Source organism: Prenolepis imparis, unplaced genomic scaffold (genome assembly GCF_030444845.1).
Source record: "Prenolepis imparis isolate NDT839.2.m4 unplaced genomic scaffold, iyPreImpa1.0 SCAF_8, whole genome shotgun sequence".
Taxonomy (NCBI): domain Eukaryota; kingdom Metazoa; phylum Arthropoda; class Insecta; order Hymenoptera; family Formicidae; genus Prenolepis; species Prenolepis imparis.
Window position 1 is genome coordinate 10298588 of NW_028141166.1, and position 16683 is coordinate 10315270.

General features: G+C 37.0%; 2 protein-coding genes across 6 annotated transcripts; both read left to right on the top strand.

The window, feature by feature from the left end:
- Nucleotides 1-457: 457 nt before the first annotated feature.
- On the top strand, nt 458-12066 carry Tty (tweety). 5 transcript variants are annotated; one of them, XM_083044377.1, is made up of 10 exons: nt 458-612; nt 5698-5848; nt 6793-7006; nt 9079-9351; nt 9446-9780; nt 9973-10404; nt 10487-10588; nt 10779-11018; nt 11586-11779; nt 11928-12066. In XM_083044377.1, exons 3-9 carry the CDS (start codon nt 6869-6871, stop codon nt 11755-11757), a joined length of 1692 nt encoding a protein of 563 aa, XP_082900503.1. In that variant the 5' UTR covers nt 458-612; nt 5698-5848; nt 6793-6868; the 3' UTR covers nt 11758-11779; nt 11928-12066. The 5 variants fall into 5 exon arrangements, with proteins under 5 accessions (XP_082900503.1, XP_082900504.1, XP_082900506.1 ...); XM_083044378.1 differs by lacking the exon at nt 5698-5848 and having other exon boundaries at nt 461-612; nt 10782-11018; XM_083044380.1 differs by lacking the exon at nt 5698-5848 and having other exon boundaries at nt 464-612; nt 10782-10871.
- Nucleotides 12067-12172: 106 nt separating this feature from the next.
- On the top strand, nt 12173-12467 carry LOC145939786 (uncharacterized). The gene has a single exon (XM_083044390.1). It carries the CDS (start codon nt 12173-12175, stop codon nt 12428-12430), a length of 258 nt encoding a protein of 85 aa, XP_082900516.1. The 3' UTR covers nt 12431-12467.
- The last annotated feature ends 4216 nt before the right edge of the window (nt 12468-16683 follow it).

The window sequence follows — 16683 nt, forward strand, 5'->3', positions numbered from 1 at the left end:
CATTCAAGCGTTAATTATATAGAGATATATAGAGATTCATTGTGTTTAAGTGTGCAATTTTTATTTATTAGATTGTGTGTTTCAGTTTTCACATGATTTACAGTGTAATTAAGACATTTTTTAGTTATAAGCTTATAAATATATTTAAAAAATTTTTTTTATTACTCCATTTTTCTCTGCATATCTGACGTATCGACAGTATCATGTGTCAAGTGAAGTATTGATATATTGCATCTCAACTAGATGGAGTTGGATGTTTCAACGATCAGTGCTCGACACGATAGATGCATATTTTATAACGTAAGAAAACACATAACGTACGTTCAACGCGTAACGTAAGAAAACAAAAAAAGTGGGGACAAGGGAGGGACATTTAATGGTAATAAAATGAAAATACTGGGCTTATTGTTAGTCATATTCAGTTTCGTGGAATCGCGCGCGCAAGTGCGGTGAGGTAGGCGAAGGGGTGGGGGAAGAGAGGGGAGAGCGCGACGCCGCCCCACCCCTTCTCGTCAGTCGAGCTCGGGCCTTCGTCGGGTGTGCGTTGAATGTTGTTGGTCTCGTGTTTAACGTACGCGAGCGTACGGGCTTATCACTGAGAAAAAAATCGAGGTAAGAATTTGCTTCCTTTCTTCGCGCCTACTCGACACGCGAGTGTAGACACCCTGTGTAGTTTTTTGCGGCGGATTCTCGTCGTCGATCGACCCGTGTCTCGATAAGAGAGAGAGAGAGAAAGAACCCAGAGCGTCGCGTTTATTCTGTCACGCGAGATAATCGCCGGTGTGAGAGATACATGCTCTCGCGGACTCGCCCTATGCACAATGCACCGCCCTGCAGTAATGTGCTCCGGAGTAATGTAGTACGTTGTCTCGTACGCAACACAAAGGCAGCGCCTCTCCATTCTCGAGATAAGCAAGCAAGAACGCGAGAAAGAGGAAATGATATATATATATATATATAGAGATGGGGAGAGAGAGAGAGAGAGAGAGAGAGAAAGATAGCGGGAAAGAGTGGAAGGAAGTAGAGGAGCCTGATGGCGCTCACTGTCGTCTTCGCGTGTACTCTCGGGGATCGATACACGGTACACACTGTAGGCGACGATGTGTGGGTGCAAGAATACATTACACGGACTTGGGATATTCAGCCTGTGTGTGTCTGTGTGTATGAATGAGAGAGAGAGAGAGAGAGAGAGGAAGAAAGAGCGTATGGGGGCTGGATTTCGTCTCGCAGGCTCTGCCGAAAACCAAAGAAATCTCGCCAGATGTTGCGTTAGCGTGGGCCGAATATCCCAACGGAAAAGCTGGACGCTCGTAAAATCGTCGTCGGGGTCGCCGATTAAAACAACAAAAGCAAACCGAGAGAGACCGTATTTTTTTTCCTCGCGCGCGAGCAAATAAGCTTGCATTTTCGTCGCAATGGACAGGATAAATTCGTCTCCCAAACGCTTCGGTTATCGAACGGCTCGCGTTTTCTTGCTCGCGACGAGAAACATCGCGGTCGCAGGTCGACGACAGGCACGAAGCGGCGATATGATCGAAGGTGGCGGATGTTAACGGAGCAGGCCAACGCGATTACACGATAGGTCGATGACTTTTTAGCGTGCGATAGCGTGCACCGACCTGGGTCGACGGTCGAAAAAAAAACACAGATCTAGGAGAATGAGTCATTCGAGTGTGAAAAATCTCGTGTATCTCTCTCGACGCTCTGGGATCTGCGAGCAATCGAAGTCTCGATAAAATTACCGTCAAAGATACGCGCGCGCACGCATGTTATTTTACGAGAAATTATTTTAAGCCCCCCCCCGCCCTCCAAATTTTCGGAGCTTTAAAAAATGTCGGAACGTTCGATCGAAAAATGTCAATATTGATAAATAGATGGAGAGCAGTTTTTAATTGCATAATCAATTTTTTTTTAATTTTAGAAATTTCAGAAATCTAATTTTGCATGAACAATATTCGTCCGGAAAAGGTTTATTCGTCCTCGTCATACATAATACATGCGTACGCATTTTATATACTTTACATATTTAATAATTAATGCACTAAATCATTTACTGTTCATCAATTTATATCATTAACTTTGCAAAAATATCGAGAAATAATATAATGGATTTAATATAATATGTGTAAATATTAATATGTAATATCTCGTAATGTATTACATAATGTATTTTGACGTTAACTGTGTGTAGAAAATTAGACGTTGTAGAAAATTTAGAAATTTAGAAATTTTGCGTTATCAGTCGCTCTTATCAGTTTATGTCATTTTTCTCTAAATGAACATGTGATTAATTTTGACACGCGAAAACGAGATTCGTTCCGGCGCAGAAATGTTTGCGATCGCGCTTTGATCTACTCGCGGCGCAAAAAACACGTGGTCGAAACGTCAACGAGTCAATCTCTCCAGAAGTAATAACTTTAATAACTAATGTTCGAGCATGTGAAAACCGAGTGCAACGTTTCATCTCGACAGAAACCTCCCAGAGTCGTCGCAGTCCGGAAACTCTATAGACGACGTTATAGTCGCGGTTATAGTCGATCGATCGCGAACAAGTTGCATGTCGCGGTGTATCAAACGACTATGAAAGAGATCGATCGATGACTTTTTGCGCGCGCAATTCGCGATTCACGATACGCTCTGGTCGGCCAACCACGCTTGGTTAATGTTAAAATAAGGCTAATCTAAATTGCTAATCTAAGTTGCTAATCTCATTATTAAGATAGATATTCGATGTCGACGTAGGTATTTTAAGCAAGTGCGAAAACAAAGGCGTACCGTAAAATTTATTTACGAATGCACGTAATAATATATTTGGTTGAAAAAGTCTTGAAATATTAACGAAGAAAAAATGGTAATAAGTACTGATAATAAATGCACAACACACAGTTTCTGTGCGTTCTAGTTTCTTCTGGTTAAAACTGTAAAACATTTTTTTTTCTACATTTATCTCTCGTGACAAAGCACATACAGCACGGTCTTCCCTTCACTCGATATTACTAGGTAGAAGCGTATAAACTCCATTCGCGTTACATATGCACACTCTACATTTTATGCACTTAGAACAGGCGTAGCGAATAACTTGAGAGGAAGAAAAAAGAATGAGACTGCAAAAAATGCAGACGACGTGAACGCGGTTCCATAATAATGGATTTAGAGTTCGTTGCTCTAAAGAAAAGCCTTAGAGCCTAGAGACTTGTCAAACTGTGAATTTTATTAGCTAAAGTTTTCATTAAAAGCCCAGATAATTTTTTACCCATGACTGAAGAAATATGTTTTTAAATACTTTTAAGATTACCGTAAATTATGTTGATATATTTATTAAAAATATTATATCATAATTATCATTTTTATTGCAAGTTATTTTTTATTTAAATAATTTTAATCTAATAGATATACATATAAAAATAGAATTATATATTTTATATATTTTATCTTACTCTTTAAATTCTTTTTTAATTTTCCACTAGATTTAATTATTTCGCAGATTAACAGAGTAGTTGGTAATGGTTGTTTTGATGCTGAATCTTTTAGTTCTGAAGTTACGGTATTGACTTGCGAAGTAAAGTCTATGCAAATACATAGTAGTTTGACGAAGCTGATGCTAATACTAATTAGGACAACTACATAATTACATAATAATAGTTACGTAGTTAGAATGTTAAGTCGAACAAAGAGCGCAGAAATAGAGAGACAGAGAGAAGAAAGGGAAAAAGATAAAGAATTGATTGAATTTAAAATGACATGGAATCAGAACCGTTCTGGTTATTTATAGTTTTTAAATGTTTCACGCTGAAAATGAAATAATAAATTCATTCCGTATTTGGAAACGAACAATGTACTGCTTCTAGAAACACGGAAAAGAAAATTAGTTACCATAGCTAAATTTTAGCTGTTCCTATATTACACGCCTAAATTTTAGCTATGATAGCTAATATTTTTTAGCTATAGAATTCTCCGTTAAACTATAGCTAAAAAATAGTTATCATAGCTAAAATTTAGGCATAATAATTAAATTTCAGGTTGCAATATAGAGATAGGTAAAATTTAGCTATGGTAGCTAATTTTTGTTTCCCTTGAGGCAGAAGTAAAAGATCGACGGTACAAGTATGACGTGACAAGACAGGTGGACGATCGCGTAATAATCCTCATTTAAAAACCGCAACTGGCGATTGATGATGGCTCTATTTCAATGGCTTATATATGCGTGTGACAAACGCATGCGGTGAGCAAAGATATAAAGAACGCACACGATATTCCAATCTCTGCATCGCGAATAGCGCGCGTTCGCGGTTTCTCTCGCGGCATAAAATATAGCCGCGATAAAATTGCTGTTTTTATCGAACGAGAATGAAAAGTCCCGCTTCGGCGATGACGGAATAAAAAATGGAAAATGAAAAATTTGTTTCCTCGATCGCGAATATTATACGTTAAGCTCGATGGAAGTGGGATGAAAACTGTCGAGTGACGGAATCGCTCGTAATTTTTGCGTAATGGAATACTTAAACAGTGACTCACTCGCGAATCGATTATTATTTACATTGATCACAAGTTGCAGATCATAGAATCGATTATTTCGACACGTTTGCATATACATTCACATTTAATTTTAAAAAAATTTGTTTATTAAGCGCTTATAACCGGAGAGATTTTTTTCTCCATCGTGTAATGACGGAAAAATTTTGAAAAATAAGGAAGGGTTCGCTGCGCCTATCTTTTAGTCGTCGTTGTTGAAATGAAAGAGCACGTTTATTACTATGGATTTCCTCGTTTGTATGCATCAAGTATATACATATATACATGAGAGAAGCGTGCAGAGTACGATGTACACTTTGCGAGGATAGAATGGAATCAGGAAAGTAGGTTAATAAACCGTATGTGTACATTGCACTTTATCGATCCGCGGTATATTTATTACGATGATAGGTATTTGTTGCTCGTCTGAAGAAGTTCAATATAGAAGCGCCGTATATATAAAATATGTTGCTAATCGGTCAGGAAAGACTGTTATATAATACATCGTATATTAACGCTGTATAACATTCGAACGGGTTTTCATATATAGGAAAATTAATTCTCGCAGATCTATTACGGGAATATCCGATCGAGATTCCGCCTTTCTCGTATATATACGTTAGGTGTTTTATTTATTCAATCGACGAAAATGAGCGACACCCACACATTTTCAAGCTATCAATTTAACAACGTACTCTTATAATTATACACGATATTTTTAAAGCATCTTTTCATTTCATTGACCTCTCTGTATTTTTCTAAACTTGACAATTTATCCTGTAAGTTAAATATTTTTCTAAGGTTTTTTGTTATCAAGACTAAAAAAATAACGCAATTTTTTTTTATATATAAATGCTTTTAAATTCTTAAAGAGAATCGGTATAAAAATTATATTTCTATATATGTAAATATCTCTTCTAGAATTTCTTATTATTGTTAAAATTATTCTAATAAGGAAATTATATTAATTTAGAAAATAAATGCGATATTTTACTTCTTAATTTTTTATACCATAATTTGTATGTTTCATTATTAATATATTAATTCAAATTTATATTTTCTTAGTTTAATGTCAATATGTAGTGTAATAGACAAATATATCTAGATTTTTCACAAACACACAAATTTTACAAAAGTTTTCGAAAGATAATACATCGTCGTTGAGCCCATTAAATTCATTTTCAGTCGATTTGAGGACTAAAAAGCATCCCACGGAAATCCTTTCGGCGCGCTTTAGCGATGTCAATGAAGCGAGAGAGATGAAGAGCTGAGGCTGGCACAGACTTCATTAATTAAGCGCGCGTTGATTCCACTACGGAAGAGTTGAATCACTACGGTAAAACGTTTTGCGACACTGAGTGACGTCGGCGTATTTAGCCGAGATTGAATCGTGACTCACAATGGAAGAGCGCAACGCGGATGCACAATATGCTAATACGAGACGATAATCGAATTAAAACTCTCGATGAGGCTTTTTAGAAAATTTGACATTTAATTGCGAGTAACTTTCTTCGATAAACCACCTGAAATATTGCGAGAAATTAATCGAATTAACACATTAAATCGAATGGGAGAAATTAAACGCGCCTGCTGATTCTATTTTTCTCTATCCTGCACAAATTAATTTTCTAATTTATTCACAGTATCATTTCGAAATTCGACAAAAAGTGAACATTTGAATTGCTTTGTGTTTTAATTTAAATTTAAATGAAGAATGTGAAAGGGTATTAATTTATTATAATGTTTGTGTGTTTGGAAGTAATTATTTTCAATTATACGAGACATTTTATTTCATTGGAATGTTAACGATCTATAAAATGACATATTTATCAAAAAATAATATAATAAAAAATTCTTGTACGTCTATCCGAAAAAAAACAAATTTCTTTTTCTTTTATGTAAATATGAAGTAAACTATATTGTTTTTCAGTTTTTATTAAAAAAAGAACACGCATTTTTTGTAACTGAAGAATCTGTGTTTTTGATCTCCGTAGAGATTTTTCACGTTACAATAGTTTTTTGTGAAAGCTTCTAACAAGTCGTTTTTTTCATAGAGAATTTTTAGATATCGAATACAAAAAATACATGGCGAATAGTGGATATGTGATACATATTCAATGATAGTATAAACGTAAAATTTCAATTAACACAAAATCCAGGTTCCATCTATAGTCACATTAATATCGGATTTTTTCGAGTATTCGCCTCTCGCACCTCGGATAAACCTCCCTCGAAATACTAATCTTTGATCCTGTTTTTTTTTTTTTTTTTTAATTACAGCGCTCGCGCGTAGCATGTCTTGACGAGTAGGAGGGACGTTTCGACAAGGGTTTTTGGCAGATAAGGATTCTGCAAAATGGCGGGCGGTCAGCAGCTTCCGGAGCAGTACACGGTACCACAATATGCGAGAATCTTTCACAGTCTACCGCATCTGAACGTCTCTCTACATTCGGTCAATAATACGTTCAATCCGCACTCCGAAATCTATTTGGAGGTAAGTCGCCCGGATATAAAAATTCTCCATTTAACTTTCTTCCCGCAATTTTATTATCGGATCCCCTCAATTATATATATACCTATATATCTTCTCATCCCTCTCTCTTTGCATCCCTCCATTCGCACGAACCGATCTCGTTGATTTAAAACAAAGTGCGTCCCCGATTAATCGACCTGAGTCTTTAAGTCTTGGATCAATAAACGAATTGCTCGGCGAAAGCAATTTCAAATTTCCTCGAGATGTCAAAGAGAAAGAGAGAGAGTTTCAAGATAAATATTTTATTCAAATCGATATGTGTGTACGCTGGTTGAAATGTTCTCTTGGAGATATCAACGTTCCCAGCGTTTATTTTCAATCCCACTGGACACTTCAAACACATGTAATTGATATAAATATTTGAAATGCAACATTCCTTTTCCCGAATATATCTCGAGTGTCCTTTCCTAAGAGATGTTTCTCTTGGTCCATACAATTTTTAAAACATTTTGCAATTTGCTTTATATTCGAGTTCACATTTCGCATAAGCAACGACGTATTAAACGAGAATTCCGTTTGAGTAATAGCCATTATTTCCTATTATTACAAAATCAGAATTTCCTGTCTGTCGCCGCGGGAGATCCTCTTAGCCAAGGGCACTGCGAATTATCATAATCAGTCGATTGTAGATTCGCGATATCGGTTCGATGCACATCGATGAACGAGTCGAAATTCAGAGAGGAAATGTCTAGGTCTAGGAAGGAAAATGGAGTGGAAGAAGAAAAAAGAAGAAGAAGAAGACTCTCGGTGTGCACCGATCCATATTCTTTCACGGCGCGGCGAAAGATGAAAAGGAAAGAGGAAAAGAAACGATATTCCACGTGTCTACGAAAAAAGATCAGCCGGCCGGCGACGTGGCGAACACGGAACGTAACACAGCGAGGACATAAAAAAAGGGACGAAGAGGAAAAAAAGAGAGGAGAGAAAACGAGATGCCCCGACGAAGATGGAAAAAAAAAAACAGAAAAGGCCGAAAACACACGACGACGGGCAGGTGGATGCCGCGAGCGTGAGCGCGCAAGAATCCCGACCGCGTGTAACTGTAGGAAAGCACAATGGCTGGGAAAGCTCAAACAATGCACAAAGGCTTTCGCATAATGCGCCTCGGGGGCAACTCGCGAGCGGGTTGCCGCTCCAAACGTGCTCGGGAACATCGGACCACGTCGGCTGTATCCCGTCATATTATTTCTACTTCGCGTTTCCGCCATCGTCTCGCTTCCTTTTTCTCTCTTTCTCTCGTTTTCCTCTCTTTTTTTTAAGTCACGTCTTCCCCGTCGAAGTCGACGGATTCATGGAACGAGACACCGAAACTCGGTCTCGACGCACGTTTCCGTCACGCCTTCTCAGCGGGGTGGGATTGGCGGAGTTAAAAATCGTTGAGAAACGGGATAAATATCCCGGGGAAAAAAAGAAAGAGAGCCGAAGAAAAAAGAGTGATAAAAAGTTACGAGATGGTTCTGAGAGCAGTTCTTCGCTACGCTTTGCAAAGTAAATACGTAAAATGCGTCCGGAATGGTGTCACAATGCAGTCCTCGACGATGCGCGACGATGATAACGCTACTGGCATGCAACCATCTTTGAGGAGCGGAAATGAACAAATCTTGGCAGCGTTCCAGTTTTTGGACGTTATTTATTTGGAGTTTAGTAGCGCTCGTAGTTGAAAACTCCTCGAGGCCGAAAATACGAGAGAGAGCCTTTTTCTTAATTAAATTTTAATTCAATCATTAATTTTTAAAGAATTGTTATTTCTGTTATCTATATAAAGAGTAATAACCCATTTTTTGTTAACTCTATGAAAATATACAATTTTAGATATATATAAAATTTATTCTTAATGCATTTTATATGTGAGTTTTATAATTGAATTTTATATGAATTTTATAATTTTATATTAGAATGAATTTATATATATATATATATATATATATATATATATATTTATATTAAAAAATTAGATTTTTTTTGAAAAATAACATACGCGAGATCATAAAAAAAAAGAAAATATATCATGATTAAATGTAATTTTTTTTCAGAGCCTTGGGATATTGGGAAGCATCCCTGCAGCCTGGTTGATCTTAACGTTGCTGGTATTGCTGGTTTATTTGGTAACGAGATGCTGCGACCGGAGGCCGCGCCCCAAGAAGTCGATAACCGCGCTGAAGTGTTCTCTGGCCATCCTGGCGTTGCTCTGTAGTGGAGCAGTTGCTGTTGGTCTTTACGGCAACGACGACGTTCACAACGGCTTAGTGCAACTGGTAGCCGCGGCGAAGAATGTGGACGGGATCCTCATGGGCGTCAGAAATCAGGTCTGATTCTTCAGATTCTCGCGCAATGCGGTCCTATTTTTTTTATTTTAATAATAAAATTTTACTTTTACAATAATAAAACATTTTTCCGCAGACTGACACTATAGAAATGACTCTGAAGAAAAAAGTGCAACCGCAATTGACCGCCCTGGGTGACGAATTCGACGCTCCGGTCGGCAATAAAACTATGTTAGGTTGGTTGTTAGTGGCACTTAACGGCATGAAGCAAAATACGAGCATAGCCGTAAATCGGAGCTTCGAGATACGGAAGCCATTGAGCGGTATCAGTCTCGCTGGCGCCATCGGAATGGGCGAGAGGATCGAGCAATTACGATGGCCTATCACTATGGCAGTCTTGAGCGCTCTACTTGTTCTTTGTGTGGTCCTGGTAGTCGGCGTTGCACGGCACTCTAGATGCGTTCTCATAACGTGAGTTTCTTTAAAAATAAAAATAACTCTATTACTGGTATCTCTCTTTTTTTATTACGACACGTGTATGATCATCCCATACACAATATCCTTAAGCAAAATCTTAATTATCCGTAAATTCGAGAGAGATTGCGTTTTCTGTAAATGTTACACATAATCGAAGTTAAAACGAAGTCATTCTTTTCTCCGCAGATTCTCCGTATTTGGCTTGTTCGCGGTAATCGTCTCTTGGCTCATGGCGTCCTTATACCTGGCCACTTCTGTAGCTCTAGGCGATCTCTGCGTATCGCCCGACGGTTATTTAAGCAGAGCCGTACCGTCGACCTTGGCCTCCGAGGTACTCTCGTACTATACGCATTGCGAGAACACGCGCAGTAATCCATTTACGCAGAAATTGCGAGACGCACAGCGCGCAGTGGGCAACATGAGGCAAAATCTGAACACCGTGACCAAGTTAGCGTTAGAGCTCTTTAAAGAGCAGCATCTCCAGCCGAAGGTCAGCAGCCTGGCCACGGATGTTAATTCCATAGACAGACTCGTGTCAGGCTTGGCCACATTACTCGACTGCAAACCTCTGCACAAGCAATACGTTCATGCCGCTAAAAGTTTATGTCACTTGGGATTGTAAGTTGTCCTACATAGATTTTTATATGCTGAGTGTGGATATGGAAACTCTCTTATAATAACTCTTCGCGATATGTTTCAGGTACGGATTGAGCTTTATGCTAATAGCCAGTTTAGCCGCAGGTCTCTTGTTCACTGTACTGGTTTGGGTGGACTCGCATACGTGGATATATATACGAAAACGGTAAGCGCATTAATGTTTATAGGAATTAATGTCTGCGAATCTCAAGATATTTTATTTTTATATTTTTTTATCTTTCTCCCTTCAGCAGATACCATCAGGGATCGTTCGCAATATCTTTTAAGAGAACTCTTGTGGTATCCGCTGGCTAGAGTTAGACGAGGCATATAATCGGTGAATGCATTTGTTTCAGAAGGGATTACCATCAGGTTGATGAGCAAGATCCTTACTTACCACCGTCGGCAGCCTCGCAAGCGATAGCAGCGCGGACCCTTCGAGGCCAAGGGTCGTACCCGCCTACAGCCCCTACGCTTAATTCGAATGCTCTTGGCACTCATAATACGATTAAGCAGCCTCTCTTGCTAACGCCGCCCCCACCGTCCTACGCTACTGCGACTGCTCGAGCACGTCAACTGCACGAGAGCATGCTAAAGTTTGTGCATGAGATTTTCAGTTTATTCTCCTTTAATTTGTTTAGCTAATTCAATTCAAAGTTTCATGAATATCGCGCGCTAAAATATCATATTAGGTTCAGTGCGTCTCCTTTGAATGTTGCTTAATCATATATAGTTTTACCATCATTATTAAAAGAATTCATATCGATATTTTTATACACATTAGTATACATGCTTTTATTAACAAATATATACGTGAAAGATAAAGTGTGATAATTGCATTATATATGAATAATTGTCTTGATTTTATATTTGATGTTTTAATTATTTTAATATTTCGGTGTTTTTGCGCGAGACATAGCATATTTGGGAACAAATTTAATATTTTTCTTAGCGAACACTAGTTTTGATTGCTTTTACAATATCGTTACAAAACTAGTTTATAGCGCGCTTTGTAATCCTAATCTCTTATTCAACATAAACATAATGTATAGAGGATTTTGCAGACGTGATTGAATTTGGATTTATGTTTAGATAAGCTCCAGTCAGTATGTAAAACAAAGATAATGCTGCAACTTGGTTCGTTTTTTCCTCGCCATTTACAGAGGTGGGGGTGTTAACGGGAACGGAGCAGGCGGAGATCATAAATCGTCTCAGCATAATCAGCAATCAACGGGTGGACGAGCTGAGCACCGTGCTGGACTCGGAGATCAACCTGGCCAGTACGCGACTCTGAGCAAACAGTGCAAGACACTAGAGTCCAGTGACTTCTACTGAGGGCACGCCCCCGCAGGGCCCGGTAAATATTAAAGAAAAACGTTCTAAACGCTACTTAATAAAGCTTTTATGTAATATATATCGTAACGTTTGCACATTTGTATTTTCGATCAATTTAAATGGCATAAAACAAAAACGAGATAAGATTCTACAATATATGTATTATATAGGTAGAGAACCACCCTGGACGCCCAGCGTGGCGTCCTTCACCGGTACCCTGTCTCACAATTCGCACGGGCCTGCGCATCTTGCTACTTTCCAAGACTCTCGAAAGACGCAAACGCTGGATCCGAAGAATTTGGCAAATCTGAAGAGGGGCCCCACTCCGGCCTGGAATCAAAATCGACCGCTTCCGCCGAATCCTGCGAGTCAGCAGCAGCCCACGTGGGAGTTCGAGTCGCGCTCGCAGACCAACATGAATCAGTTTCGATCGTTGGTGCGTAACAAGGCGCCTAACATTCGCATTCAGGATCAGATGCAGGATCAGGTCAGGACTTTGGACAGAAATTTCTCGCGCAGTCAGTTCAACGGTACCGCCCCGCCGAATAACACGGTGCCGAATATGTACGGTACGTATAATCGAGCGCAGGGAAGGCAGGAAAAGCCGACGGTGGCCACGCTGAGTCAGGTACAGGGTAGCGATCCTAATCTGTATGCTGTAACGGAACTCTAATCATGGTCAAAGAAAGAAACGCGAGAGAGATGGCAAATCGATTTCGGGAATCTGCGATAAAAGCTGAAATAAATAAGGAATGAGGGGAAGGGGACGAAAAAAAATCTTAGAGAACTTAGAAACTTGTGTGAGACATACTTTATATCCGATATTTTGTACTTGTATATCATGTACAGTGATTGTGGTACGTCCTTCTGTGTTAGCCTCTCTCTTTATTACCGCGTTCTTAATTAGATCGTAGTATTCAGAGAGGAATAGGTACTTAAAGAGCAGCGACGAGACGTACATATTTATTATTGCTTGGTTGGTTGGTTCGGAAAGCTGCATCTTCAACGAATAAGCACAAAGATTTTTCACATAAAAGATATTTACATTGACATCATTTACAGAGACACTGTTCGCTTGTTCATTCTAAATTAGCTGTTAATTTCGCGTACAATGTTTAACTTTTAAGGAAAGTTATAAATATCGTTGAATGTCTCCTGAAGAAAATACCAAAATATACAATGAAAGAGGGGAGGAGATACCGAAATACGGTTTTTATATATACTTTTTACATTTTATCACCGAGGAAATCTACGTTGAATTTTTCTGTGAGAGATATGCAATACACTTTATATATATGTGTGAACGCGTATATATATATACATATATATACATCTCTAGTTACCGGACGAATGTCTCGTGATTTTTACGAGACACTTTGGCAGAATTCGATTGATTACGCTCGATATAATACTGCCAATGCTTAGGCGAATATATTTTTTAAGTACAAACATGATGGTGTAGCACAGATGTTATGCGTTTTCAGTTGTCATACGCGAACGAAAGAAAAGCTAACAAAACACGCGCATGTATCTACTTCCACACAAGCAGTACTAATTAAAGGTACCACATTACTCTTTTTTTAAGAGCTGTGGAAGAAATGGATCTAAAATTGAATCTTACTACACTTTGTAAGGGTCGAGAATGAATTTTCTGCGGAGTGCAGTCTTCCTGAGAGACATTCTGTAACACTAGAGATATACCGGGTATATATATATATAATCTAACGATTATTTGATATTCGTCAAATAGACGAATACCAGATAATTATTTTAACACCAATCTTTTGGAATAATAGATTCACGTAAACGTGAAGTAACAATGATGAAAATAAACATTTATGAAAAGGCTGAAAAAAGAAAAAAAAGCTCATCTTCTAAAAATGTTAATGTAATTTTCAGTAATGATTTCCCGCTTGCTAGATATTATTATAATCGCTACGTTTTTTAATTGCAAATAATTAGATCAGAATATTGAAAAGAATAATTTTGTGTCGTAATAATCGGACAAGTGTTGTTTACGATTGTCAGAGCATCCGGTTTGCAATTCGTCAAACTCTTATGCCTAATGATGACTAGTGTATTCGGTACATCTCTAATCTACACTATTTAGAAATTTGTAAGAGTAACCATATGGATTTTGCAGCAATTAAAAGTGACTTTATACCGGCATCCGCATATAATTCAGTAAATCTGTATATAAACAGTAACAGTTAAGATTATCGAATAAACGTAAAAAGTGTGATAAATCGAATCTAGATGTTATAATGAATTCGTGGAAGCGTATTGCTACTTTAGTTGACAGTCTGATACTACGATTTACAACGGGATGCGGGAAGGAAAATCGTGCCATTCCAGTGTAACGTATGCATTTATCGCAAAACCACTTTCCAGAATTTTTCTTAGGAACTTGTGTTTAGTCGAATAACAATTATATATATAATTATAATCGCAGTATACACCAAGAATTAAAAAAGGGAGCGTGAAATAGCAAGAGAACTTAATCCAATGTAAATAATTGTAATATTTATTACAGAGCGCGATAGCTCATATAGACTAGTAGCATATAGTTTAGTTTAAATGCGCTAATTTAATAAGTTTTCGACGAGATAAATATTAATAAATGTGTACACGCGAGCGCGATATATCGGCCGCGTAAATACAAGATGAACAAAAAATGTCTTTTGTTCATTTTATATGTAGAGAAAGAAAGATGGAAAAGTACCCTAGTCAGTATATAAAGTTGAGTATACATTCGATAAACAGATGAAAAGATCTCTTGCCAAATTTTTAAACACGGCTCAATTTAAATGAGAAAAAAAACAAAGAAAAAAGAACTTAAAAAGAACTGCTCTTTTTTCTCAGATATTTGTATCGTCACTATTATATACATATGAAAGCTATATTAGTGCGTGATTGCCCCGATACATGTTCTAGATTAAGAAAAAAAAATTACTCATCGAGAAAAAATATACAAAGCGTCATCCAGCTTCAGTGTTTTTAAGAAATGTATTTATTATACTTACTATGTTTATTTGTTTTATTTTGCACTAGTATTCTTTTCTTTTATTTCGTTTTTCATTATTACACTATTAATTCATAGTAAGCAAAATTTTATTTCTTATCCTTTATAACGAGGAATAAAAAAAAGTTAAAAATCATTGAATACATTTCTTTTTTTGGTGCATGTTTTCTTTTATTTTTTTTTTTTTTAATTTTTTAACGAAACACTGGAGATGGATCTTCAAATAGAGGGAAACGAAGGCACATATTGTGGTGATTTGAGATTTTACAATAAAGCGCGCAAACGGGATCAATGTATTATTCAGATTTGAAAAAAAGTCGAGCGATCGCTTGGCATCAGTGTCGGTGATAAAATAAATTCATACTCGAAGCTAGTTTTTCCGCAAAGAAATATTTGATTCGCGCTCAATTGTATTTTCGGACGAAAATAGCGAGGGAGAGATCAGAGTTTACACGCGACCCCGTTTAACATATTATATTCCAAAATAAATCTAGAACAGGAAACAGTTGTTAAACATCTCTTAAACATGCGAAACTTGTAATCTAGACAATTGTTAATGAAATTCTCTTTTATTAGAATCTTTCAATTTCTGTAGTTGAAACGAGTCTGAAGCACACAGAGATTTCTAATGAATGAAAGAGCATTTAAGTTTCTCATGATTTTTATACAATAATAAATACATGGTGCATTGTGTAATTTATAAAAGACGAGAGCATCTGCGAAACAAAAACGAACAAAACGAAAAGGGAGACAGAATGATTGAAAGGAAGAGAATATGTGCATTTGTTTATTATAATACATATACATATATGTATGCGTGAGAGAGAAAGAAAGAGTGTGAGAGAGAAAGGGAGAGAGAGAATGGAAATTTGTTATTTTCAAAGATGATGGGAGTGATATGACGTATAATATGATACGACATTAAATAACTCGGTTTTTAATCGGTTTTCTTGGCCTATGGCAATTTTTCACATCGCGAATTAAGAAAAGTAGTTAATAAACGGTGAAAATCAAAAGAAAAGCATTACGGAGATTCGGATTGAATGCTAATGTACACAAATATACGGATACGCGTGACAGACAAGAAAAACTTAGAGAGGAGACCTAAGCTTTTGTGCACCCTTTTAAGACTGATACTGGACATATACCGAAGAAGATCCAGGGCTCTAATGTTTTTTCCCTATATTCGTATATTATATAAGTACATAATATCTTTTACACGTGTTCGGTACGATGGGACGTTTATGTCTGTCACAATTATTTAATAGTATCCATCGATATATCTTCTGTTCGATATTTTTTCAATTTACGTTGCATTTCCGATGCAACTTTCTCGCTATGTCTATTATAGCGAAAAGTGTAGATAATATATATATATATATATACAATATATTATTAATTTTTTTCCGCATTTCTCTCTCACTGCGCGGAAGAGATTCGTTTACAAAGTATGTAGAGGCTACTCGACTACTCCAGAAACTTATATAAGTTATACATATATTCTATTGCGTCTTTGTTTGTATGTGTGCGGTTACGCGAAATTTTGATGTAATATAAAAGAGACTTATCTCAAAGAGGTATATATATATATATATATATATATATATATATATATATATATATATATATATAAGAAACAACACACACAGAGAATGAACGAAGCTCGTTAATCGATACCACTTTTGTATATTACGATTGTGTCTATAATTGCCATATTCCGAATTTAATTCCTCCTATTGTAACGGAACATGAATATTAAAAAGAGAAATAAAAGCCCAAGATCCATAATTATTTATCGCGTTGCGATATATCACCGTATGAATTTACATAATTATAAAAATTCATAACTTATAAATATGTGGAACGTAAAAGAAAAACGTTAATCTCTATTCTATATTACAATA